The sequence below is a fragment of the Daphnia pulex genome, chromosome 8 (assembly GCF_021134715.1).
Source record: "Daphnia pulex isolate KAP4 chromosome 8, ASM2113471v1".
NCBI classification, from domain to species: Eukaryota; Metazoa; Arthropoda; class Branchiopoda; order Diplostraca; family Daphniidae; genus Daphnia; species Daphnia pulex.
In genome coordinates, this window is record NC_060024.1 from 3,665,674 (window position 1) to 3,688,788 (window position 23,115).

At 43.4% G+C, this 23,115-nt stretch overlaps 4 protein-coding genes, 2 long non-coding RNA genes and 1 other non-coding gene across 9 annotated transcripts; 3 read left to right on the top strand and 4 right to left on the bottom strand.

Moving 5' to 3' along the window:
* Positions 1-159: 159 nt before the first annotated feature.
* LOC124200494 lies at positions 160-1,979 on the top strand. The gene is made up of 2 exons (XR_006877330.1): positions 160-195; positions 1,124-1,979. It is a non-coding gene; the product is annotated as an uncharacterized LOC124200494 (long non-coding RNA).
* On the bottom strand, positions 1,539-4,766 carry LOC124200492 (tribbles homolog 2-like). The gene is made up of 3 exons (XM_046596755.1): positions 4,360-4,766; positions 2,332-3,184; positions 1,539-2,264 (listed from the first exon to the last, which is right to left on the bottom strand). The coding sequence occupies exons 2-3, from the start codon at positions 2,988-2,990 to the stop codon at positions 1,751-1,753; spliced, it is 1,173 nt and encodes a 390-aa protein (XP_046452711.1). The 5' UTR covers positions 2,991-3,184; positions 4,360-4,766; the 3' UTR covers positions 1,539-1,750.
* Positions 4,767-10,156: 5,390 nt separating this feature from the next.
* Positions 10,157-13,584, top strand: LOC124200491. The gene is made up of 9 exons (XM_046596754.1): positions 10,157-10,672; positions 10,761-11,424; positions 11,829-11,942; positions 12,012-12,109; positions 12,193-12,344; positions 12,421-12,648; positions 12,717-12,864; positions 12,945-13,107; positions 13,172-13,584. The coding sequence occupies exons 2-9, from the start codon at positions 11,346-11,348 to the stop codon at positions 13,426-13,428; spliced, it is 1,239 nt and encodes a 412-aa protein (XP_046452710.1). The 5' UTR covers positions 10,157-10,672; positions 10,761-11,345; the 3' UTR covers positions 13,429-13,584.
* A 219-nt stretch (positions 13,585-13,803) lies between these two features.
* On the bottom strand, positions 13,804-14,673 carry LOC124200493. Its single transcript, XR_006877329.1, has 2 exons — positions 14,419-14,673; positions 13,804-14,263 (listed from the first exon to the last, which is right to left on the bottom strand). It is a non-coding gene; the product is annotated as an uncharacterized LOC124200493 (long non-coding RNA).
* Positions 14,674-14,786: 113 nt separating this feature from the next.
* Positions 14,787-14,860, top strand: Trnan-guu. Its single transcript has one exon. It is a non-coding gene; the product is annotated as a tRNA-Asn (tRNA).
* Positions 14,861-14,956: 96 nt separating this feature from the next.
* Positions 14,957-22,078, bottom strand: LOC124200490 (oxysterol-binding protein-related protein 8-like). 3 transcript variants are annotated; one of them, XM_046596753.1, is made up of 14 exons: positions 21,566-22,075; positions 19,855-19,909; positions 19,530-19,669; positions 19,271-19,466; positions 19,112-19,197; positions 18,900-19,038; positions 18,549-18,815; positions 17,892-18,121; positions 17,631-17,809; positions 17,297-17,571; positions 17,028-17,224; positions 16,686-16,955; positions 16,130-16,614; positions 14,957-16,067 (listed from the first exon to the last, which is right to left on the bottom strand). In XM_046596753.1, the coding sequence occupies exons 3-14, from the start codon at positions 19,638-19,640 to the stop codon at positions 15,851-15,853; spliced, it is 2,652 nt and encodes an 883-aa protein (XP_046452709.1). In that variant the 5' UTR covers positions 19,641-19,669; positions 19,855-19,909; positions 21,566-22,075; the 3' UTR covers positions 14,957-15,850. The 3 variants fall into 3 exon arrangements, with proteins under 3 accessions (XP_046452709.1, XP_046452708.1, XP_046452707.1); XM_046596752.1 differs by having other exon boundaries at positions 19,271-19,669; positions 19,899-19,909; positions 21,566-22,078; XM_046596751.1 differs by having other exon boundaries at positions 19,271-19,669; positions 21,566-22,076.
* LOC124200527 lies at positions 20,246-21,245 on the bottom strand. The gene is made up of 2 exons (XM_046596797.1): positions 20,504-21,245; positions 20,246-20,457 (listed from the first exon to the last, which is right to left on the bottom strand). The coding sequence occupies exons 1-2, from the start codon at positions 21,243-21,245 to the stop codon at positions 20,246-20,248; spliced, it is 954 nt and encodes a 317-aa protein (XP_046452753.1).
* Positions 22,079-23,115: the final 1,037 nt, after the last annotated feature.

Sequence of the window (23,115 nt, forward strand, 5' to 3'; positions counted from 1 at the left end):
TCCTCTTTTAATAACCGTACATAATTTCCCACCCGTTTTAATAACCTCTCATGATTGTCGCCCGCCATTTTGGAACTGCTTCTATGGCTGACACACTCAGCCGTTGCATAGGCCGCGCGGGAGTATATAAACTCCCGTCGCAGCCTCTAGAGTCAGACTAGTCATCTCACTGGTCCTCTACCTAAGGCAACAGTTGTAAGTTAAACTCTCTCTCTCTCTCTCAGTTTGTACTCTGTGCTATGTAGCAAATAAACTAGTTCGGCCTAAATGTTTGAACCGTTCTTCGAAGTAAGCGCGCCTTACATCACTGTTAGAAGGATTAGGGCGTTAGGCCTACTAAATATTGGATTTTACTCCGAAAATACAGTAGAAAAATCTATCTCCATTTTTCGAAAGTCTTGCGAAAGTTGGGGGCAGATTCGAAAATTTTGTTAAAAAATACTCATTTGTAATGTAGCGAGAATAAACAATAAACCCGAATATGCAATTCAATCTAATTTTTTTTAAATTTTTTGTAAAAAAAATCATAAGTGACAGAGATATGAGTTTTTATTTTCTAAGTTATAAATTTTTTTATTGTAGGGCCTAAGAATAAAACAACAATCCTTCTCATAGTCCTTTCTAAATCAAATCCCATTAAACTTTTTTCGGTATGTTATCAGCACAAAAGATGTTACGTCGTTACTGTCTTTGGGAAAGAACTAGATTAAAAAATAAAAGCTTCAATAGGTTGGTTGTGGTCAGCGCAGATCAGCTCTTTATAAAAATTGTGGTCAGTCTTACCCAGCCCTGCCTTTTTAATAAAATAACACTTCAAACTTATCAAAATCAATCTTTCTGCCGACTGCCGCCCTGTATAGGGCTCTTCGGGATCTTTTTTTTTTTTAGCCGTTTTATCTGGCAACGCAGCATGGCTCTAGACTTTTTTAGCGCGAGAACGGGGAAAAGAGGGAGAATGGGACGAGTGGGAGGGAGGAGGGCGTACGAAAAAAAAGGGGACCCACGTTTCCTCTTCGGTTATGGGCATCCACTTGTGGGCATCTAATTGCGGCCATCTAAATGTAATTAGATTTAAAAGCCTTTTAATTAAAGGTGTTTAAATGTTTTAATTATTACTTTTTAGGATTCCTACTCCACACTTCACTGCAACAAAGTGAACAAACTAACTAGGATGCAGTTTGTAGGACTTCAATGCAAACCAAAAAACCACTCATTTTTCATTTTTCACGGATCAGCCAAGCCTTTAGTTGAACGGGATGCTTCGGTCTTGATCCTTGAAGTTGCCTAGTAAACCAAAATCGGAAAATCCTATAGAAAAAAAAAATGTCATGGGAAATTAAAATTTTTCTACTGTTCCTTTCCTTTCCTTCTTATCCATTCTAACAGTCTAATTTAGCGTTATTCCATAAAATGGTTTTCCAAATTTTTAAAAGTACTTCTGCTGGCGGATTTTAATTCCATTTCATTAATTAAAACTTAAAACGATTCTCTAAAGATAACGTAAAGAAATAAAAACCCAATTGTTAATGAAGTCCAGACCATGTTTGACCAAATTTATAATAAAATGGTAATACGTTGGCTGTGTGATACAAATTAACATACGATCAATATTCTCCATTCATACGATTCGCGCACAATCACACTGACAAAGAAAATTTATGACACAATAGTATGATGATTATCAACAAAATGTGAAATAAGCGGGTTCCTTTTTTTTTCTTTTATGTCTTTTTTTGAATTCATTTCCCAATCAATCTTCCATTCGAGAGGAGTCGGCCACGGCTTCGGGAACCACTTGATCGACGACAGAGAGTTCGGGCCTCACGAAACCCACGCCAGTTACTTCCGGTTTGCTTTTCACTTGATCCACTTTGGCCGTGCGCAAAACTGCCGAGAACCAAGGGTGGAGCAGAATGTCGCCGGCCTCCAGTCGCTGGCAAGGATCGCGACGGAGCAGGTGGCGGATGAGACACCTGGCCCTGGACGACACAAAATCCGGAACGGTAAAGTGGCCGCGGATGATTTTGGTGAAGAGCCCGAATGGTCCCGAGTCCTGGAACGGATAGCGGCCAACCAGAAGCGTGTAGAGGATGATGCCCAGAGACCAAAGATCAGCTGCACGGCCGGAATAGCGGGCGCCACGACTCAACAACACTTCCGGCGTCACGTAAGCCGGATACCCGTGCTTCCGCCAAACCCCATCGTCCGAATCCGATCGCTCCAGCACTATCGCTTCCTCCAACGATTCTAATCTTAATTTCGACCTAAACAAATCAAATAAATGTCATTAATAACTGTCACAAGTTGTTGAATTATTTTGGATTTAATTACCTTTGCGGATCGGCAAAGACGAAGCGTCTGAGCTTCAAGTCGGTGAGAACGACTCCGTGGCGATGGCAATCGAAAACGGCCTGGGCGGCCTGGCGGAAGAGATTTCTGGCCTCGATCTCTTTCAGCCGTCGCTTGGATCTCAGATACGAGTGCAAGTCGCCGTAGGAGGCCGGCGAGAGGAGATAGAGCTTTGGCGTTTGAGCGTCACCCTCGGCGTGGACGACGTGCTGGATGGGCGTCACGACGTCAGAGTTCCTCAGGCGGTGGTGGGCCTCGAGCAGAGTAGCCGTCGACGGCGAAGTCGGCGAGCACTCGCGGCAAAAGTAGATCTCCTCGCTGACCGTGTCGATGCAGCGCCGCAGCGGTTGACTTTGAGGCGAGACGGCGCCCTCGAGGCACTCCAGCAGCAGGTAGCGCTCGTTCAGCAAGAGGATCTCGGCGGGAGAGACGTCGGCGGCCAAGGCCGGCGCCGGGATCTTGGACAGGAAAGTCGGCGGCGAGAGAGGCGTCGGCGGGATAGGATCGATGACATTGCCCACAGCCGCCTCGGCAGAAACGTCGTCCGACTTTTGAACGGACGGGTGCTGCTGCAGGAGAGGTTGCTTCCGCTGGGCCAGCTCGATGTTGAGCAGAGGCAGAGTCGGTCGGGCCACCTGCATGGTCGCGTTTGAATGGCGAATAATCTCTCCGGTGATGGCACTTGGCAACTTGACACACACACGTATAGAGACGGTAGGGGGTAGTTTTCAGTTTCGTTTAGTTAGACTGCCTGACTGGTAAGCAGCTGTTCGATCTTGAGTATATATCTAAATGATTTCCAACAGCGTTGCAACGTTAGTGACGATTGACAAACCTGAAAGAAATAAAATAAAACGAAACAAAATACAGCGACTATTAGATTCAAGAGATTTCGTCACGAGATGCATTTCGTCAGAGTCTGCGTAGAGCTTTAAGCCCCCGCGGCCGCAAAGTGATTTCCCGCACGACACGTACACTAAACCATTGCGCAACAACTCGAAGGGGGAGGGAGTAGAGGCGGAGCTTACTTGCTTGCAGTGTGACGTGTACGTACGAGAGAAGGTAAGCACCTCCCCACATTGAGAATGTAAAGCACAACAAGAAGAAATAAGAAGAAATAAAAGTCCAGAAAATACTCGATGACGATGACGACACACAAAAGGGCCCCCCTTGCAATTCAGGCCACCATCTTGCATCATGGCGTGTGTGTTTGTAAGACAAGGCCAGCCACAGAAAATTTAAAAAGAATTTCGGTTTCCCTCGATTGTGAGAATTGCAATTTGTTACGTTCGAAAGCTCTTGACCGAGGCCTTTAATTTCTGATGGCAATCATTTTTATGAATCAAAGTCGTTTTAAAGGTTCTTTTTTTCTATTGGAATTTTTTTTTAAACGTGAGAAAACTGTTTTCTGTTCAACGAGATGAGAGTTATTTTGTGATGGCAAATATTGACAATTTCGTAATGGGAAAAACCTTTCGTGGTGTGATAATTGTGATAGATTTTTATATAACAGATCGATTTTTTATCTAAACAAAAATGGACTTTGGTTGTCGAACGTGTCAGCTGAACAAATCTCACGAAACTTGGCATTGACCAAAGATCTACCCCGATTTCTAAATCGAATTCGATAATAAACTATTCCCAATTATTTGTTTCTACAAAATTTAAAAAAAAAACTATTAAAACACTGCAAAAAAATCAAAACAAAGAGGCGTAAGGAATCCATTGATGGAATGGCAGATCCGCCACCTAGATGGCGTTGGCTAAGAATTCAGCCGGCCTTCATTTCTAGGGGAGACGTCACGTATGCAGCACAGCCAACACACAATAATGTATGCCCTTTTCGTCTCTCTCTCTTTTTCTCTTCGTCAACAGGATGGTGCAATCGGCCGTCGTAACTTAACAATTCCATAGACACAGAAATGGGAGGGGCGGACACACACACAGACTCGCAATCAACGAGGAATAATTCTCACACACACAATCACACAAGCACTGCAGAAATCTTACCCAGCAATGGCGAAGAAAAAGATGTCGAGAATTCCAAGTGGGTCATCCAAATTGGCTTTGCAGATAATCAAAAAATTGGATTCTTCTTGATGTAGTTTTCGAGGTTTCAGGGCTGGGAACAGGGATTTCCCAATTTTCACGGGGAGCCGTCACGGGAAATTTTGGAATCGAGGACTATACGAATGAATTGGTGTGTGCACACAACACTCGACGCAATTTGCAGGAGCTCAGCAGCGCCGACAAAAAGAGAAGGGACCAACAAAAATGGACGACAACAAAAACAAATGCCCCAGACGACGGTCCTTGCAAAAATTGGGATTGGCCCTTGCCCTTTCCTTCCACCGTTTTAATAAACTAAACAACAAACGTCGGAGGTGGTTCACACTAGAAGAATTGTTGGGAATTTATTGCATCCCAACAGTGATCGACATTATTGCTATTGTTAATTCTGTGTAATTTGTAGGGACCTCAACAGAGGGCCCCAATTTTACCCTCTCTTCCCATTCAATCTATTGTTCCCTACCCTACTCAACCCTAAACCAACTATTGAAATACCAAAATGCTGTATTATACGGCAGTGTGAAATATAAGGACGAACTAGCAACAACAAAGGTGTCATCTCTTATCTCAATCTTGGAAGTTGAACGGTCGACACCGCCAACAAGAGTTCCATTTCCAACATGGTCCTTCGAACCGGAGTTTTCTCCAACCAGTGTTAAGTTAGTTTCGCTCTATCACACTCAAATCTTTCTCTCGTTATCTCCTTTTGCTTAATCATTGCCGCCATTTATCAAAGAAAATTGTGTTTAATTATGGCAGGTCAGTCATTTATTAGAATCTTTTTCTCTCTCTCTGAGTTTAACTTGTTCTCAGGGGTCTAGTAAGCAAATAGATCCCTCTAAACAGTAAATTATTTTTCTTCTCTCTCTTGAATTAAAGCTAAAATATTTCCTCAAAGTTTCTTAAAATTAAAATAGGATTCCTAAATCATTTTTGAAGGGGGATTTCTTTTTTTGTCACGTAAATTATCATCGCCTAAGTTGATTATTCTCTCTTCCCTTTCAACAAATTTTTTTTTTTTGGGGGGATATTGCTTTCCAATATCTAAGATTGGGCAAACTTGGGAACTTCCCTACCTCTTTAACGTGTTCACCTCGTGTGAGCCTTAGGTTAAATTCCCTCTCTATCTCTTGATACGCCTCCCGGCATTGTAAAAACGAATCTCAGCTGATTGGGTTCACTGCCCGTTCTTTAAAAATGGGATAACGCGGGAATCTCTTTCCTTTCAAGAATTTTTTTTTGGGGGGGCTTGCTTCCCTACCTCTTAGATTGGGAAAACGCGGGAACTTCTCTAACCCTTCAATGAGTTCGCCTCGTGTGAGCCCCAGGGTGAAAAGACTTAAATAAATTATCGCTCTCTTTGCTATGGCCTTAGACCATTTCCCGAAAACAAATCTCTCTCATTTTTTGAATTAATTTGCATTGTTTGTTATTCAATCATTTGGGTAAATCTCTCTCTGTCTCAGAAGGCACAACGATCTCTCTAAATACGACAGAAAAATATTCTCTTTTTTGGGGGGCTAGGCCGGTTTCCCCTTTAAACTGGAAAAAACGCGGGAAAATTCTCTACCCTTTCAACGCGTTCGCCTCGTGTGCGCCTTAGGGTGATTAAAACTTGAATTTTTTTTCTCTCTCTCTATTTACAAAGGCCTTCCGCCATTTCGAAACAAATCTCGCGCTCTTACGCTCTTGCATTTTTTGTTTGCTTAAAGGGAAATCTTTCTCTTTTTCTGAGAAGGCACAAAGCGCCCTCTGAGCACAAAATTGGGAATTAGAAACCGCCGTCTTGCGGCAAAAACTCTTTAAATTCTCTTTCCTAAAAATTGTTATTATGCCGTTTGTGGGATTGTAAGGAGCTAGAAAATTACCCTAGCTCCAAAATCATTCAGTTTTTGCAGATATCTTCACATAAAGGAATTCAAAGAAAGTGGAAAAGACAGCAGAATTTAATTCGGCACCACGAATCTCCGAAGACCGAGCAGAACAACAAACAAAAAGGCTAATCAACTTAATCAAAACATTAATTTAAACTAATTATCTTCTTTTCGTACTCTCAGCAGCTCCTTAGGAGCCACCTCCAACTCACAATGGCTCCAAATTACGCAAGAACTTTAATTAAAAAGCATATCACCCGTATCATTAACCTCGTCGAAACGTACAAATCAACAGAAATGACGTTGGAAGCGTTTATCGAAGTCGAAAAATTAGAAAAAAAGCTAGATGGATTCTACAAAACTTATGAGATATTCTCAAAAAGGGTCCAGGCTGAAATGTACAAAGAAGGCGAAGACCAAGAAGAGATCAATGCAGACATCGACACCATGTACCAAACAATGGACGATGTTATTGTCGCCAAAATTCACATCTTAAAGAAAAAACGAAGAGAATGGTTAGACAAACTCGAAAAGGAAGCAGATGACGAAGAATGGGAGAAGGACAGAGAAAGAATGCTCCAAATTCTCCAACATCAGGCAGCAACCCAGGCAGCAAACCAGGCAGCAACCCAAGCACAACTCAATCGGGACATAATCAGTCAGGTGATCGCAGCCATCTCAACAGCCTTTTCAGTGCCCGTCGCTCCAGGAGATGTCAACTTATCACCAACAGCTTCTCAGGAGCCAGCTTCTCAAACAAATCAAGTAATAGAGTCAATTCTCAAAACCCTCTCAACATCTCAATTTGCAGCAGTATTAGTGCCAAACCCAACTCCACTAGAAGTGTCGTCGCTTACGACAACAAGCTGTAGTTTTCAAAACACCCCTTCATACCAGTCAAAAGAAAATATCCAGACGGAAGAAAAAGAGACTGGAACGGCCAGTCTCCCTCACCCACCGAAAAAAGGAGACTCACTCTCGGATTCTCCGGATGGGCCAGACGGATATCCCGACAAAAAAAGGTTTGAAAGGAACGAAATAAAAGAAAATAATTCCTTTGTTTCAAAGTTAGAAAACTCAGCAAATCTGGAAGGAGCAGAAAAAATCCCATCATCGAACGCGAAAAGTTGCTACAGCGACCAAAACGTCAAATCAGCCCAGTCAAAAGAAGTCCCGATGGAAAAGGAGCCTGGAACAGCCAGTCTCCAACAACGACCAAAAAAAGGGCTATCAATCTCAGATATTCCGGTCAAATCCAGTGGAAACAAAGACGAAAAAAGGTTTGAAGACGAGCTGAAAGCAACTAACCTCAAATTTGCAAACTTAGATGGTGTAGATGCAGTGGAGTCCAAAAATCTCTTGAGCTCCTCTAGCAACGAAAAAACTGCTTGCACACTCATTATTCAAGAAGCTCCAGCTACTCCGGCAGAAGCTCCTCGTCCTCTCATTATTCTAGAAGCTCCAGCTACTCCGGCAGAAGCTCCTGGTACTCTCAATCTTCAAAAAGCTCCAGCCAATCCGGCAGAAGCTCCTCACTCTCTTAGTCATCAAGAAACTCCTACTTATCAAGCAGAAGTTCCTGACACATTCAATTGTCTAAAAACTAAAGATTCAATTATTAGGATTCCGCCAGCCGGCTCCAAAGAAAAGGATATTCCTACCTTTCTTTTTTTCCCCTCGGGAAGGCCAGCTGCATCGCTGGAAACACTTAACTCTTTTCCGAGTCAACTTAAACAAACCAACTTCTCTTCTTCTGGAAATTTATCATCGTCGCCAGAAATCCAGGAAGCTTCGAAAGAAAATCCTCAAGAAGCCGCTGCATTTGTCAATTCAACAAACGTAGAAAGCAACCAAGAAATCATTCCGAAGTTCAGATCGCCGTGCAGTCAAGCAGCAATTCTTCCGGAATTGGCCAATCAACAAAACTCAATGAAACGGAAGCGCTTGGAGCCAGTAAAACCAGCTCCTAAACGCATCTCAAGGTTACCAAGTATAGAAGAACATCTCATCAACCAGTTGCTGTTCTCTTATTCGTTAACCCAGGTACCAAACAAAATCGTTTCACATCTACTAAAAAATATTCTTGTGTTAAAGGACATTGAAGAAGATTCCAACACACACCAATCGGTATGGGATCCTGGTGGCAAACTTCCAAAGAGTCAGCCAACTCTCAATCGGAATCAAATGGAATGGACAATTAACTGAATCCGTAGCCAGTCAACGAAACAGCTCCTCTTAATCCAGGCCATCCATCTTCAACCGCATTTTCAGATCTCCAATCCAACGGATATCAAGTCGATCAGGATGTCGAGCCAATTGAACGGGCTCTACTGGGGAGTGTGTTGGGAATTTATTGCATCCCAACAGTGATCGACATTATTGCTATTGTTAATTCTGTGTAATTTGTAGGGACCTCAACAGAGGGCCCCAATTTTACCCTCTCTTCCCATTCAATCTATTGTTCCCTACCCTACTCAACCCTAAACCAACTATTGAAATACCAAAATGCTGTATTATACGGCAGTGTGAAATATAAGGACGAACTAGCAACAACAAAGGTGTCATCTCTTATCTCAATCTTGGAAGTTGAACGGTCGACACCGCCAACAAGAGTTCCATTTCCAACATGGTCATGAATTCCAAGTGGGTCATCCAAATTGGCTTTGCAGATAATCAAAAAATTGGATTCTTCTTGATGTAGTTTTCGAGGTTTCAGGGCTGGGAACAGGGATTTCCCAATTTTCACGGGGAGCCGTCACGGGAAATTTTGGAATCGAGGACTATACGAATGAATTGGTGTGTGCACACAACACTCGACGCAATTTGCAGGAGCTCAGCAGCGCCGACAAAAAGAGAAGGGACCAACAAAAATGGACGACAACAAAAACAAATGCCCCAGACGACGGTCCTTGCAAAAATTGGGATTGGCCCTTGCCCTTTCCTTCCACCGTTTTAATAAACTAAACAACAAACGTCGGAGGTGGTTCACACTAGAAGAATTGGGGTAGCAGTTTTTCGCCCCGTTTGACTCGATTTGATTTTTAGTTAATTAATTTTTTGGTTAATCTACTTGGGGGGAAATGGCGCGGAGCAGCGACAATCCTAAAGTCCGATCGCCATGATGGTCGAGCGATGACTGGCGTCTGGGACTGAGGCAGACCGTGTGGAATGTCTGATTGCCATTGGTTGCGCCAAGGGAACACCTACGTCATCAATGGCCGCCCAACCCCGGATTTCGCCTCCGGCTCCAACCCGACGTTCCTCTATGTATGTCGCAATCTTTCCTCTAATCTTTCATCAGACTTTTTTATTCAAACTAAAACTTAAATATCGCTGTACCGAATCCTCCTCCTAGTTTTCTTTTCATCATTAGCTGATGCAAAAACATCATAAAATCGTCTAAATCATTCGAGTTTTTAACTAGAAAAGTTGGAATAGAATTTCTAGTTGGAAAATGTCGTCTGCGCAGGCGCGTAGTGGTGGAACAACGTCACGTGATGACGTCGATAAGAGCGGCCAATGTCTGCCTTTGTAAGGAAGGGCCAAGAGACGCAACAACAATCGACGGTTCAGGATCTTTTCAACTCGTTTTTTCGGTTCGGAGAAATACATAACTTTCCAGTTCTTTCTGTTTTTCTTTTTAAATATACCAGATCTTTCGGGAGTTAATACAAAAATGGATGGCGATTGCCTCATCGCATTCTCAAGGCGACTACGGCGGGTTGCCAAGTCTGGCCAAAAAATTATATTATTCTTCTTTTTTTCCATTCGAATTAACACGGAAGTTGTCGGAGAGTCCAAATGGCAGTTTTGTGCGGAGCTGCAAGGCCGGCCAGGCCAGCAGCCGTGCAAGGTCTTGCTCAATCTATTGATTAGTTACGTACACACACTCTAGCCGTTTGGGGCTTGATTCTTATTTATAATTTAGACACGCCAAGGATAAACGTTTATCTTTACGTGTTGAGCCAGTATAGTGTGTGTGTGTGCAAGGATTAGAATATCGACGCCATTTACACACACGTGTTGGTATATCTGTTCGTTTCGACACACACACACGCCAACATAAATGGTTCCGAGTTCTATTTTGGCCACATAGCTTTTTAAAAAAAACGTTCAAACAGGTGATGGCAACACCGGGCTGACGTCAAACAAAAAAATATGACGCAAGTTTCGTTTAAAGGTGGTTGCCCATGACAACCGTCGAGAGTGATAATCAAGTTTATTTTGTTATTTTCAAACAACAACAAAACACCTGAAATATATGTCGTCATATTTAATTTCAAGTTTCAACCACCACCAAGCCAAAAAAGTGACCAGGTACAACGTCGTCACGTCCCCCTAGTCACGCGGCCATAAGATGTCGTGTGGGCCTCCAAAAGGTGCGGTGCATTTCGCACGTATGCCAAGTCAACCGAAATTTTCTTGAGTTCATCTTTTTTATTCTCTTCTTCTTCCCTTTTATGGCAGAATATTCACGGCGACCGCCATATTGTTTTCCAATTGAAAAATCAAAAGGTGGAGAGAAAAGATCAACATTTTATTTCACGTAAAATCAAGATTTGAAAAAACGACATGAAGATTTCAAAAATTCCCCCCTCCTTATTTAAGAATGGTAAGACGACACAAAAGAGAAAAAGGAAAATAAAAAGTGGTGGGGAATATAAGAAGAAATCGCCCCGAGGATATACACCTTTTCTTACGTGTGTTGCTGGCTGGCACACGGCCCGTGCAACACTTGTTAAACGACCGGGGGTCTTGGCTGCTGGCTGCTGGCTGCTGGAGGAATATATAAAGAATGAAAAGAGGGAAATGAAAGAAGAAGAAAAACCACCAACCACCACCTGAACAGGTTTTTTTTCCTTTTATTTTTCCTCCTTCTTTCGTTCGACAAAGACGGGAGGGGAGGATTTGTATTCAGTCAGTGACGGAGCCAACTTTCCAACAGTCACAAGCTCCACACCGTCTTCTCTTATATTCTCTCTCTACCACTGGTTTATTTTCCAATCTTGTGTCAGAAAAGGCAAGACAAAAACAAGAACACAAACAACCATCATGGCTGCGCCAACGTGGATGGTTTTATTCGTCTTCTCAGCTCTTCTCTGTCTACACATTTCCGCCAACAAAGTGTCAGGTACGTGTCACATTTAATTCATTTCGATCATTCTAGCAAGTGAAAGCAGACGACGTCATCAGATGTTAAGTTTACAAAGGCCTTGAGGGTATTTGAACAAACATTTTCCCGTAAATCACCGCGAGAGAAGAAGATTCACCTGCGATCGTTCGCCTTTAGCCGTGAGAATTCATTCCCGTTGGGATCAAAATTCACTGGCGTGGGAAGATTACCGTGATGAAATAAAAATAAAATAATAAAAAAAAGTGAATGTTGTGTAAAAATCTTAAAAAAACCGCACACACCATACAGCCCCCCGTACCAAGGCCATAATCACTGAGGAAAAACAATTCTTGTTTTCCCTCGGTGAGCTGAGATTATTGACTTAAAATAACTGGGAATAATAAATTTTATTTCTTTTACAGGTGTGCAGCACAAAGTCAAATGCGACACGGCCGAAATGACAGTCGAAATGGTCCTGCCCGACACCGTCACCGACGTCTACCTGGAAGGCATGAAAGAATACGGCAAAGATATCGGTACGAAATAAAATGTCAAATTTAATCTTCTCTCACGCGTGACAAATTCCCAAATTCTGTCGTGTACAGGTTGCCAACCGATGATGGAAGGCAATACGGCTTCCTTCCGCCTATCCATCGCCCAATTCTACCGCTGCGGAATGACCAAAGTCGTCGACCAGACGAATGTTAGTTTTATCCATCTTCTTCTTTTATTTTATTTTTAAAATTGTCATCTGTTATTTTGCATACCGGATGTTTCATTGGACAGGGCCATCGGGTCTACTACCACCGGATCGTGGTCGAAAGTGAATCACTCGAGAAGGAATCCATCGTCGTCAAGTGCGGATGGATGCCGCATCATCCGGAACGTCACCGAGCCAAACGTCAAGGTGAACTGTCCCCCGACTTTCAAGAAGACGAGTAAGTTTTATCTAATCAATTTTAAAATAACATGTTATAAAAATAGAATTTAATTTTAAAATTAAATAAAAAAAAGAGAGTATGACATCACGGTGATCGAAGGACGGGCGCCCGAACCTATTTTGGGCATTGCCGTCCGCCAGAACGGCCAATTGGTCGGCTCCGATTTAAACGTCCAGCCGGGCACCCTCCTCCAGATGGAAGTTTTCCTGGACCCCAACAGCACGTCGACTTACGGCCTTAGAGTCTCTTACATGGACGTCACAGATCGACGCACCAAAGAAGAGACCATCATTCTCAACGGGTAGAATAATCACATTTCATTTCAAAATTCATCCAAATCAAATCCAAATGTTCAATTAAATTTCCTAGGTGTTCGGTGGATCCTTATCTTTTCGAGAATTTCAACACGGTCGATGGCGATACATTGACGGCCCGATTCAGGGCCTTTAAATTCCCCGAGACCAATTACGTTCTCTTCCGGGGAACTATCGATGTCTGTCTCGACCGTTGCTCAGGGGTAAAATAAATCTGTCACGTCTTTTGACGTATTGTCTATTGCGATGTCTCAATCGATTGTGGATGTTCTGGATTGTGTAGGTCGAGTGCAGCAACGACCAGTTGGCTTTCGGTCGTAAACGACGAGCCGCTTCACCAACCACAGCAGCGGCCGGCAGCAGCAAGTTGGACCGGACTGACCGAGTCTTTGAAGTTTCTATGACTACGCTGGTCAAATTTGACTCTGAAACTGGACTCCAAAAAGGTCTCGATTCTTGTCATTTAAAAATAAAACAATTTGACTCTATTTTTAAAAAATTGATTTGCAGATGTTTTGGAATCGGCCCAGGCCAAAGGAGTCGACACGGTGGAACAGCCCATCCAAGCCCAGCAATCTCAATCGGTTCTCAACGAGTCTGAACCTTCGTTGAAAGCTACTGCTCCTCAGCAGCCCTCACACAAGACCGATCCTCAACCGGAACCGGAGCCAGCAGCATCCGCCGAACCTAAAAATGCTTCGCTGGCCGTCCAGATGAACTATTACTGGATTGCTGTCGCCTTATTGGCAGGCCTACTGTACAACTAATAAACTAATTCAACAATTTTTTAAATAGGGGGACTAAAAAAAACTAAAATTAACCCGCCTAACTCAAATTTTTCTGTGTGTAATATCCGACATGATTTGTTTTCCCACGGAGTTGTGCAATCTTTGTACTATTGAGACGATTAAAAAATATTAAAACAAACGCCCGAAAGGTGCTTTTGCGAAAAAACTAAAACTAAAAAATTGGGTGGTCTTACATAGCCTCGCTATTATGGGTATAGCAATTGCTGACGTCATCGACCCCGCTCCACTTTCTCGCCCGAACATCTCTCTCTCTTTTCTCTCTCTCTCTCTCCCAACAGCATTTTGATAGTCGCATTATTTGGTTGTTGTTGTGTTTTTGGGTTCATTCTCTCTTTTTCTCTTACCAACGTGTGTCGTCGACTTGCGAAAGAGCTGCGCGCTTTTAGCTATTGAGGTCAACTCACGAGCTCCTAGCCGCAGGAGCCTTCAACTCCCGCAAGTTTCCCTCTCGCTCCCGTTTTGAAAAAAATTAAAAACTAAAACTGGGAAAATATTTTCACGCAGCTTGTGCGCAATACAAAAATATGTGTTTGACAAAAATGTTTGAAAGAAACAAAAATTTGAAAGGGATTTTTATTTCATTTCTATATTTGGAGCGACTACTACTGTCACATTCCTTTTTACCCAATTAGAAAAAAGTTTTTTTTTTCTTCTATTCTTAACTTGTATAGAGTCTAGAAGAAGGCAGCGTGTGCGTGGTTTTTTGTTATGGGTGGAAAATATTTCGGCATTTCCGGTGTTGTTGCGTCAGTGACGTCTATTCTTGGCACATCTCGAACTTTAGGGGGTTGTGCTATCGCACGCCCAAACCACAGCACACGCAACACGGTCGACCCGCAAGTGAAGCAACGACGTACGGATGATGTACATACAAAAGGGGATGATTCAATTGGATGTAGAAAATGTGAATCAGATGAAACTTGAACAAATTTTTCGTGGAAAACCCACCAGCTGTGTTGTAATGTCTGTCATGGATTCCGTTAGAATCAAGAAAAATTCGAGACAATTCGGAATCAGATAGACGGTTCTAGTTTCCTCGGGGGTCCAATTTGTTTTACTTGGAAAAATAAAAAATACGAGCTTTTTATCCCATTCATTTCTTTTCCCACAACTGTGAAGGTTGAGCCGTAGTGGTCAACACACTTGGGCAATTTCCTTTCGTCGGCCGAATTCGCCCTTAACCGTGTTTGCGGTTGGCGATTTCAGTAACAATATAGCATTAACGATTCTCCATTGAAGAAAAAAAGAAACAAAAAGACCATTGAGACAATACTGGCAAAGCAATTTTATACGGGTCTAGTTAGAGTAAAGATAGAGCCTCCGTGGCGCAATTGGCTAGCGCGTTCGGCTGTTAACCGGAAGGCTGGTGGTTCGAGCCCACCCGGGGGCGGTTCATTTTTCAACTTTTTTTCATAATTATTAAAGTATCAGAATTAACTCGTCAACTACAAGAGTACGAAAAAATAATGGACATTAAATCCGAAAATTTAAGAGGGGGACACGTTGACGTGTATTGAGAAGATATCGCTTTATAATTGAAGAAAAAGGAGACAATTGACGCAGATCTTGCCACACAATTGTGTAACACAGTATATCATTGGGAAATGGACAATTTCGCATTGACGGAGGCGAACGAGTAAAAATCGGCACGATGGATGAGAAGACGAAAGGGAAATAGGAAAAAAGGTTTTATATTTTCGACTTGAAGAGAAAAGATGAGAGGGAGGAAAAATTCGAAGCGAAGTAGAGAGAGAGTGGCAAATAAGCAAAGTCGAAAGATATATAATCAATGGAAGAGGAGGAATGTCAAGACGGCACATCATATTCTCTCTCAAATGTCATGGCACTTGATCTCTTTTCTATATAACTATCCCTTCGGCTGCGAGTCCCTGTTTGGTTGTGTGTTTCCGCCCATTTTTAAAAAAATCCCTGTTGCATCACAAACACACACACACACACAAGTCTCCCATGCCATGAGGTCATACTAAATAAATGTCTCATAAATATCTGGATAAATAGAACATGGAAGGAATGCTTTTGCTCCAGTAGTTCACATCACTATCAAACAAAACAGAAAAATTATTATTAATTGTTTTCTTTCTTTTTTCTTTTTTTAGTGTGGAGGGGTATGTAGAACGCATTTCGGGGTGAGTGGGTGGAGGACAAGGGGGGACCGACTAGCACTCGTTACTTCACCATTACTATTACCTCATATTTTTGTTTGTTTCGTACTAGCAAAGAGACGACTCATTTGTTTTTTTCCCGCTTGCCGGCACAGAGATTTCTTAACATACGGGTGAGGTTATGGCGTTGTTGCAAACACAAAATGTTTCGAAACTTGAAGGTAAAGGGAGGAGTAGGGTTGGTGGGTGGGTGGGGATCATTTCTTCCAGTACAACCAGAGAACCACCTGGCAGAGGACCAGCACTAGAACGACCAGGTAAAGGTCACGCGACGACGAGCCGCGCATCATCTTCTTTGGACCCAACGTCTGGTGCTGTTGCAACACCATCGACTGAATGCTCGTCTGGATCCGGGTCAATCGATCCTGCGTTTCCCGGTGCGACTCTTCCAGGTACTGCAGCACGTGGTTCCAGCTGAATAGAATAAAGAAATTAAATAGAAATTGACTTTTAATTAATTTTGAATTTTTATATACCTGGTTAAACCACTCCGCAATTGACGTTTATCCGCTTTCAAGCGACTGTCTTCTTCCGAGCTATGCAATAGATCGCCTTCGGCGGAGGAACTGATGCTTCCGTCGGCATTCCTCCGCCGGATGACACTCGCCCCGTTGACGTTGGCTTCGCTCAACGGCTTCCGGAATTCGGGCCCATTGGGCGACGACAGGACTAACTGTTGCCGGATCGATTCCGTTTGTCTCTCGACGCTGACTATGCTGGCCTCGCGAATCATGGGAGTTCGGTGCCGAGTTTTGGTGGCGATGACGAAATTACTCTCGTACTGGATAACGTCGTTGCGCTGATCCCAGGGGCGGACGTCGGCGTGACGGTAATGCCACGAATCCGTCACTGGGTCCAGCTCGAAGCAGCGAGGCATCCACGTCTCGTTCTGAGATATGCGCAATTTGGTGGCGTTCCTTTGAGCCTCTTCCAAAATCGTCTTCTCGTTCGTGGCCAATTCCTAATTTAATTGAATAACAATTTCAGCTTAAATTTATAAAAAAGATTCACATTTTTATTCAAATCAAAAACCTGATTTTCTTGACGAATGGCGGCTGCCACTTTGCTCCAGAGTTTGTCCGATTCGTAGCCGAGTTGCTCCTCGCTGGCCACCGTCCAGCGTTTGAGTCTGGTGGCCCTGACTTCGGACGTCGGATTCCACAGCGTTTGCTTCTCTCCCGTTCGCTTGTCTTCGATCGTGATGCAGTCGTCCCAATAGCCTGATATGGTGGCCAAAGTTTCTTTGCCCAGTCGAAGCTTGCCCGTCACGTAGTTCATAAAATCCGCTCCGCCAATCATCGGCTGTAAAAAAGACAATAAAATAATCAGATCGGGCAATCCCAGGGCCAATTAAAAATAAAGTTACAGCTTTACCTTGAGTTTAAACTCCAAATCGGCCCGGTAGCCCGTCTTTTCGCATTTCAGGTAGACTTCGCCGCCCATTTCCATGGTGAGTGTCCCGAGCAAAATCCCCTTACAATGAGCGTAAGGCATGGTGATGACGTAATCTTCACCGCGCGGCAATAAAGTTAGCCGAGCCGATCCATCCAGCAGAGCCGACAATGAATTTCCTGTTGTGAAAATTTTTAATTTAATTTAGGAGACGGGAAATAATTTTAATTTATTTTTGGCACGGGATCTACCGTAAAATTTGGATTTGGCCAGAATGGTGGCCGACAGAGTGAACCCGTCTTTACGGTTGGTGACGTAAAGGGCTGATATGGGAGGGTGATGGGACACTTGTTCGGCTATGTAGAACGTGGTGGAGCCGTTGGGATGCTTCCAACAACAGCGAAAGACCTCGCCCAGAATGGGATTGTAAGGTTTCTTGAGACCTTTTGGCTTTTTGTAGAAACCGGAAAGGTACCACTGAACCACTGTTTTCATCCGCGTGAAAGGATCGTCTTCCAAAACAGCTCTATTCACAAAATAAAACATGAAATAAACGATAAAAAATGGCGGGAGAAAATCTCTCACCTGGACAGGATATCGGCGTGGTAATAATAATCAGACAACTTGTCAAGAAATGAGCGCGGTTCCAGAATAAACGTTGGTAAGACCACTTTGGACAAATCCATTCCGGGGCGCACTTGCTTGACAAGAAACCAAATCAAACTTTTGTTATCATCGGCCAATTCTTCCGTCAACTCTCCAGTCTTTTTTTTTGTTATGCAAATGAATAAAAATTTATTTAAATAATTAAAAGAATATTCAGGAGATGGTCTACAAGGTATATACCGAGCCAAACTCTTCTTCTTGTTGGACAACGTACGGCGTCTCGACTGGGAAATCGTCGAGTGATCTCAATTCGTCTTCTTCCGATTCCGAATCGGAGTGATGGGAATCGCGTCGTATGCGCGGAAGACGAGGCCCAACGGTGGCGAAATCAGCCACATCCAGCCCGGAGCCGGAGCGTCGTTCAGCTTCGGTAATGTCGTTTTCATCCGTATGACTAGTATCGTCGAAATCTGCGGGCACGACAAACAAAAGACAAAAAGGGGAAGGAGAGAAGCTGTAATAATAGAGAGCATCTACACAACAAAGCGTACGAACGTCAAAAGCATACGACCAGAATCATTTTACCACTATTCTGTTTCACCAATTTCCTGGCTGAATGACGCGGAAATCGGTGCAAATAATTCATTTTGCGGAGTTGTGGAGAGTTGTTCACACTCGAGCCGGAGCAAGTGGATCGGGGACTCCTGGGAGTCGATTCGTTCGAGGAAAAGGAGGGCGAGATAATGGAAACCAAAGGCACTACTTTGAGGGTATCGTTAACGCGCTCTAGCTCTATTGTTTTCAACAGCAGGGCAGCAATCAACATTTTTGACAATTTTCATCATGACGGGATCGGTGGACGGACATTTTTAAAAAATAATAATAATTGAATTTTACCCTGGTCTTTGAAATGCTTTTCAAAATCCGAGTCGTTCCAGTGGAGATCGCCGCTCTGAGAGGCTGAAGCACCGGAAATGGGATGGCCAGACGCAAGGTCCGAAACGAGACCTTCGCCAATGTTGGTGCTTCGAGTGCTCATGGAACGGATTAAAAGCGATGAGCACTTCAAGGCTAATTCCAGCGCATCCATCCAACATTTGCCAGCTCCTTGAGAAGACACTCGGAAAATCAGGTGAGAGGTGGGCAGCGGTTGAATTGGAGCAGCTAAAATGGAGAGAGTTAAAATAATAATAATAATGATAAATGATTTCCACAGGATGTTGCAAAATATCAAACAAGTGAGCTTACGAATTGTTTCTCCCAAGGGCCCTTTCGGCGCCCATATCGATTGGTCCAATGGATGATAGAGTTTGAAGCAGAAACCGTCTTTTTTCGAAGGACGCTCAATCAATTTGCACATACTCAAGAGTATTGTGCCAACCCAGTCCTGTTATTGGTATCCAAACAAAAATAATTATGTAATCGGTCCAACACACATGAAATCAAATGTAATATTTTACCTTTGCCTTGTCACTTTTGTAAAGTAAGATGACACCTGGTTTCAGAATGCACCACAGTTTCGTCCAACTCTTGAGCATTCCTCTAACTAAAAACACAGATTTTAAGTTATTCAACGGTTTTTCAACACTTTCACATGAAATCTGGTGTAGTCTTTATACCTTTGAGCCAATCTGCCAAGACAACAACAGCTGGGTCTTTAAAGGAACACAACAGTTCATTGGCAGCCTTCTTCTTTTCGAACCTGTAGTTTTTCCTCTGCAGCTTGTACGATTCCTTTCTGGCCACCATAAACCCAGGTGCTGGTGGTACCGTTCCAGGACTACTAGAAGGTGCAGACTCTCCATTCCCCGGTCCCTGCCAGTCAAGTTGTTGAGTTTCATTGCCACATTGAACTCGATCTATAACAGACTGAGGCACCTGGGCACTCTCTGTAGACGATGAAGCAATCTTGAATTTGTTTGGCGTGGATGTGTAAAGGTTAGGTGAAGAGGGCTGTGAAGGAGAAGGTTCTGCAGAAGAACGATCCATTTCCTAAAGCAGGCACAAGTTATCTAAACCTAAAGCAAATTGTTAGAGAATGATGAGCAGTATGTTGTTTGAGAAATGTTAGATAAATAAAATCTTATGTCAAGAAATCCAGAGAACCAAACATTGTTTAAAACGTTATCACGCGACACAACATTTGAAAAAGAAAAGAAAAAAAAGAAGACAAAAGCCAACGATTATGGATCGAACGGATTACCTAGCATTAGCCAGAGTGTGTGTAAATGTCAATAACAAACGTACGTCGTCGTGACTGTTGATATAGAAATTAACACGTGAACCTGTTTGCTGCAAAGAACGCTTTGTATTGCTACTCGCCTAGCCACAATCGTCAACAGCACTGAGTCCCCCTCTCTTATTCCTTTGTCTGGGTAGGTCCTTCTCCCCCTCTCTTCTTTCCTGGCTATCCTGCGTTGCCGCACTGTCCAGTTTGTTTATCTTTTATACTCAACACCTCCCCTCAAACTGGACCCCCAAAAATAAACATGAGCACAGAATACACAGCATATTTGAATCAGACATAAATACTAGGTTCAGTGTCACAAGACAAATAATAAGAAAAGAAATATCAGCCTCCTTTAACTCTTCAGTTACACCTCCCCTACACCCCGAACGCCAATCTTGTCACGGAGATACTTGAAGCGTGGAGCAGCCAGGGGTTTCGTGAGTGCATCGGCCAGTTGCTCCTGGGAGCTTACATAGTTTATCATCTCTTCTGTCATGTCGATCGTAACGCTTCCTTTTTCTGTCCGCTTCTTCTCCTTCTCTCTCACGCCGGCGTTTGTATTGACGGCATTGAGCTCTAACATGCGTAGTGGAGTTGCACTCCCAGCATGTTCTCGGTATACCAGCATGTTGACTGGAAGGGTGGCTTTTTCCTTTGTTCTGACCGTACTGGGCAGGAAGTGCTTGCTCTTTGTGCTGTGATTCATCTCTGTTCGGCTTACTGAGATAGGCAGTATCAGATGTCGATTTTGCTTCTTCGTCGTTGCGCAGGCTCTTGTCCAATGCTATAAGGCGAGTAGTCAGTTTCTTGAGAGTTTTCTCTGCAACAGGCGTGCTGTCCCATGCAAAGGCAAAAACACGGAACTCTGGAGGAAGCGACATGAGTATCTTTGCCATTATTTGATTATCATCAATAGCTATGTTGAGGCTCTTCAGACGGAATGCTATCTGTTCCAACTCAGTCAGGAAGCTTGATACACTTTGGCTTGGTCGAAATGTGCATCCATAGAACTTTGTCCACAATAGAGGTGCATTGTCTGCGGCATCTTCTTCATACTCAGTCTCCAATTTCATCCACATCTCTTGGGCTGTGCTACAAGACATCAGGATCCTTGATTGGTCTTCTTTGATGGCGCCAAATATGTTCTGCATTGCCGTGGTATTTCTCTTGTTCCAGTTGGTTATATCAGCTGCATTTTCAATCACCTGGTCAGCATTGCGTCTTTCAGCAGGTTGCCGTTGAGTCCCGTTCACGACTTCCCAAAGCTCAACACTTTGTAACGCCAGCTTCATTCCAAATTTCCAAGACGCGTAGTTTTTCCCATTCAGACACCATACAACATGGCGGCGGCCATCTTTCTCCATCACTCCAGAAAAGAATTTCTAATTTCTTGGGAACAGTTAGCCGGGGACACACACAAAAAAAAATAATTGTTCAGACAGAGTAGCTGTTAGCTGTGCGTACAGCTGGGCCCATAACCTGTTGATATAGAAATTAACACGTGAACCTGTTTGCTGCAAAGAACGCTTTGTATTGCTACTCGCCTAGCCACAATCGTCAACAGCACTGAGTCCCCCTCTCTTATTCCTTTGTCTGGGTAGGTCCTTCTCCCCCTCTCTTCTTTCCTGGCTATCCTGCGTTGCCGCACTGTCCAGTTTGTTTATCTTTTATACTCAACAGTGACGGCTACTACGTTGGGACTGAAAAGCACCGGGGCTAGAACATGCACAATTTCACTCGCTCCATTCGAAATGAAGAAAACAAACGATGGTAGCATCAGTAATCGGAAAAAAAAAAAAAATTGTCGTGATCCAGTCAACAGTCACGAGATAGGACTGACGACGACAGCAGCGGACGAGAGAAATTCAATAAACAGACAGTCTCACAACACCACCAGCTATGGCAACCGGACAACATCTGACTGCGACGTGGGGGAGCAACTAGGCAACCATCCGTTGCCTATTTTAGAGAAAGAAAGAAAGAAAAAAGAGCGTAACGCACAGCGTCAAATTAAAAAAGATGGGAGGCACACGAGTATATAAGGGGGGGAACAAGTGTGTCGCCAGTTGAACTTGTTCTCGCCGTTGCCTGTTCAAGACTGGCCGAAGCGATAGAGTTGTTGCCTGCTCAACTCAACTCTATATAGTTGTACGATCGTTAGCGATGACTTGAGCAAGAAGAGCTCGTTAACAGTATATAGGGCCACATCCTCTTTATATTGATCCAACCATCATTATTTCGACTATACAAGGATGCATTAAAGATCACACTGTTGATGTCCCAAAAAAGAAAAAACTCTACAAAGTTCATTTTACTTGTGATGGATGCGGCCGGCACTAATTGAACTGCGCAACTCAGCAGAGGCCTGCTGCTCCCCCCTTCTTTTTTATCGGCCAAACAGAGAGAGATATACTACTATAGACTATCTGTTGTTTCTATTAGGTTTATGTGATCAGATTGCAAAGAATCTAAACGGGCTGAGTCAACAAACACTTTGTCCTCGGTCTGGTGCACTCACGTTCTGCATCATCCGCATCGAATCAAACAACAAAGAGCTCCAACAATCTTGTCGGCAATGAATCGATTGCGCTCGTGGAGTATAGTCACAGCATGCGGGAACTCTATCTATTTATTCGCCAAAAGATAGGAATGCAATTATGCACGTATAATCTGATGAACGCAAGACATCGGTCAACTGCTGCTGCTGCTGCTGGGGCGCACTGCGCTATATAGGAGCTGCTGCAACCGACCAACTGGTTTCCCGTGAAAGACCAATTTTCAGCGATCGAAACTCTGGCCCCTGGAACGGAAATCAATATCTCTCTGCCGCAACTGCTGCTGGGCGCGCTACATAGTCGTCGTGTTGGGACTATCGACGTCATGCACCACTAGTTCCTTTTTCCCCAGGTATATCTCTCTCCACTGTCATATAAAGGACATACCTTCTGGGCAACAGTTGACGGAGTACAAAGCAAATCACTACCCTACGACGCATTTTACGTAAAAGGTTCTTTTTATTTTCTTTTATACGAGAGGAATGTACGTACGCACTGCTTTATTGATTCATTTTTCTACAACTACGTTTTCAACGATATATATATCGTCTACAACAAAAAAACTTTTGGTTTTTTTGCCCGGGAAATATAAGAAAAACAAAACTTTCTTATATGCGGAACCTGGCACTTGCTCCGCTCGGCAACCCAAAACTTTTTGGATAATCTTGTAGTGAAAACA

Excerpts from the sequence above, each read along its gene's own strand:
- LOC124200490 (XM_046596752.1), bottom strand. The coding sequence starts at position 19,640 with ATGGATCGTTCTTCTGCAGAACCTTCTCCTTCACAGCCCTCTTCACCT. Across the intron at positions 17,572-17,630 it reads CACGCCGATATCCTGTCCAG|AGCTGTTTTGGAAGACGATC; the intron begins GTGAGAGATTTT and ends TTTTGTGAATAG. Across the intron at positions 16,615-16,685 it reads CCATTCGTCAAGAAAATCAG|GAATTGGCCACGAACGAGAA; the intron begins GTTTTTGATTTG and ends CAATTAAATTAG.
- LOC124200491 (XM_046596754.1), top strand. The coding sequence starts at position 11,346 with ATGGCTGCGCCAACGTGGATGGTTTTATTCGTCTTCTCAGCTCTTCTC. Across the intron at positions 11,943-12,011 it reads AGAATACGGCAAAGATATCG|GTTGCCAACCGATGATGGAA; the intron begins GTACGAAATAAA and ends TGTCGTGTACAG. Across the intron at positions 13,108-13,171 it reads TGAAACTGGACTCCAAAAAG|ATGTTTTGGAATCGGCCCAG; the intron begins GTCTCGATTCTT and ends ATTGATTTGCAG.
- LOC124200527 (XM_046596797.1), bottom strand. The coding sequence starts at position 21,245 with ATGGAGAAAGATGGCCGCCGCCATGTTGTATGGTGTCTGAATGGGAAA. Across the intron at positions 20,458-20,503 it reads CCCTTCCAGTCAACATGCTG|AGCTCAATGCCGTCAATACA; the intron begins GTATACCGAGAA and ends TACGCATGTTAG.
- LOC124200492 (XM_046596755.1), bottom strand. The coding sequence starts at position 2,990 with ATGCAGGTGGCCCGACCGACTCTGCCTCTGCTCAACATCGAGCTGGCC. Across the intron at positions 2,265-2,331 it reads GTCTTTGCCGATCCGCAAAG|GTCGAAATTAAGATTAGAAT; the intron begins GTAATTAAATCC and ends TGATTTGTTTAG.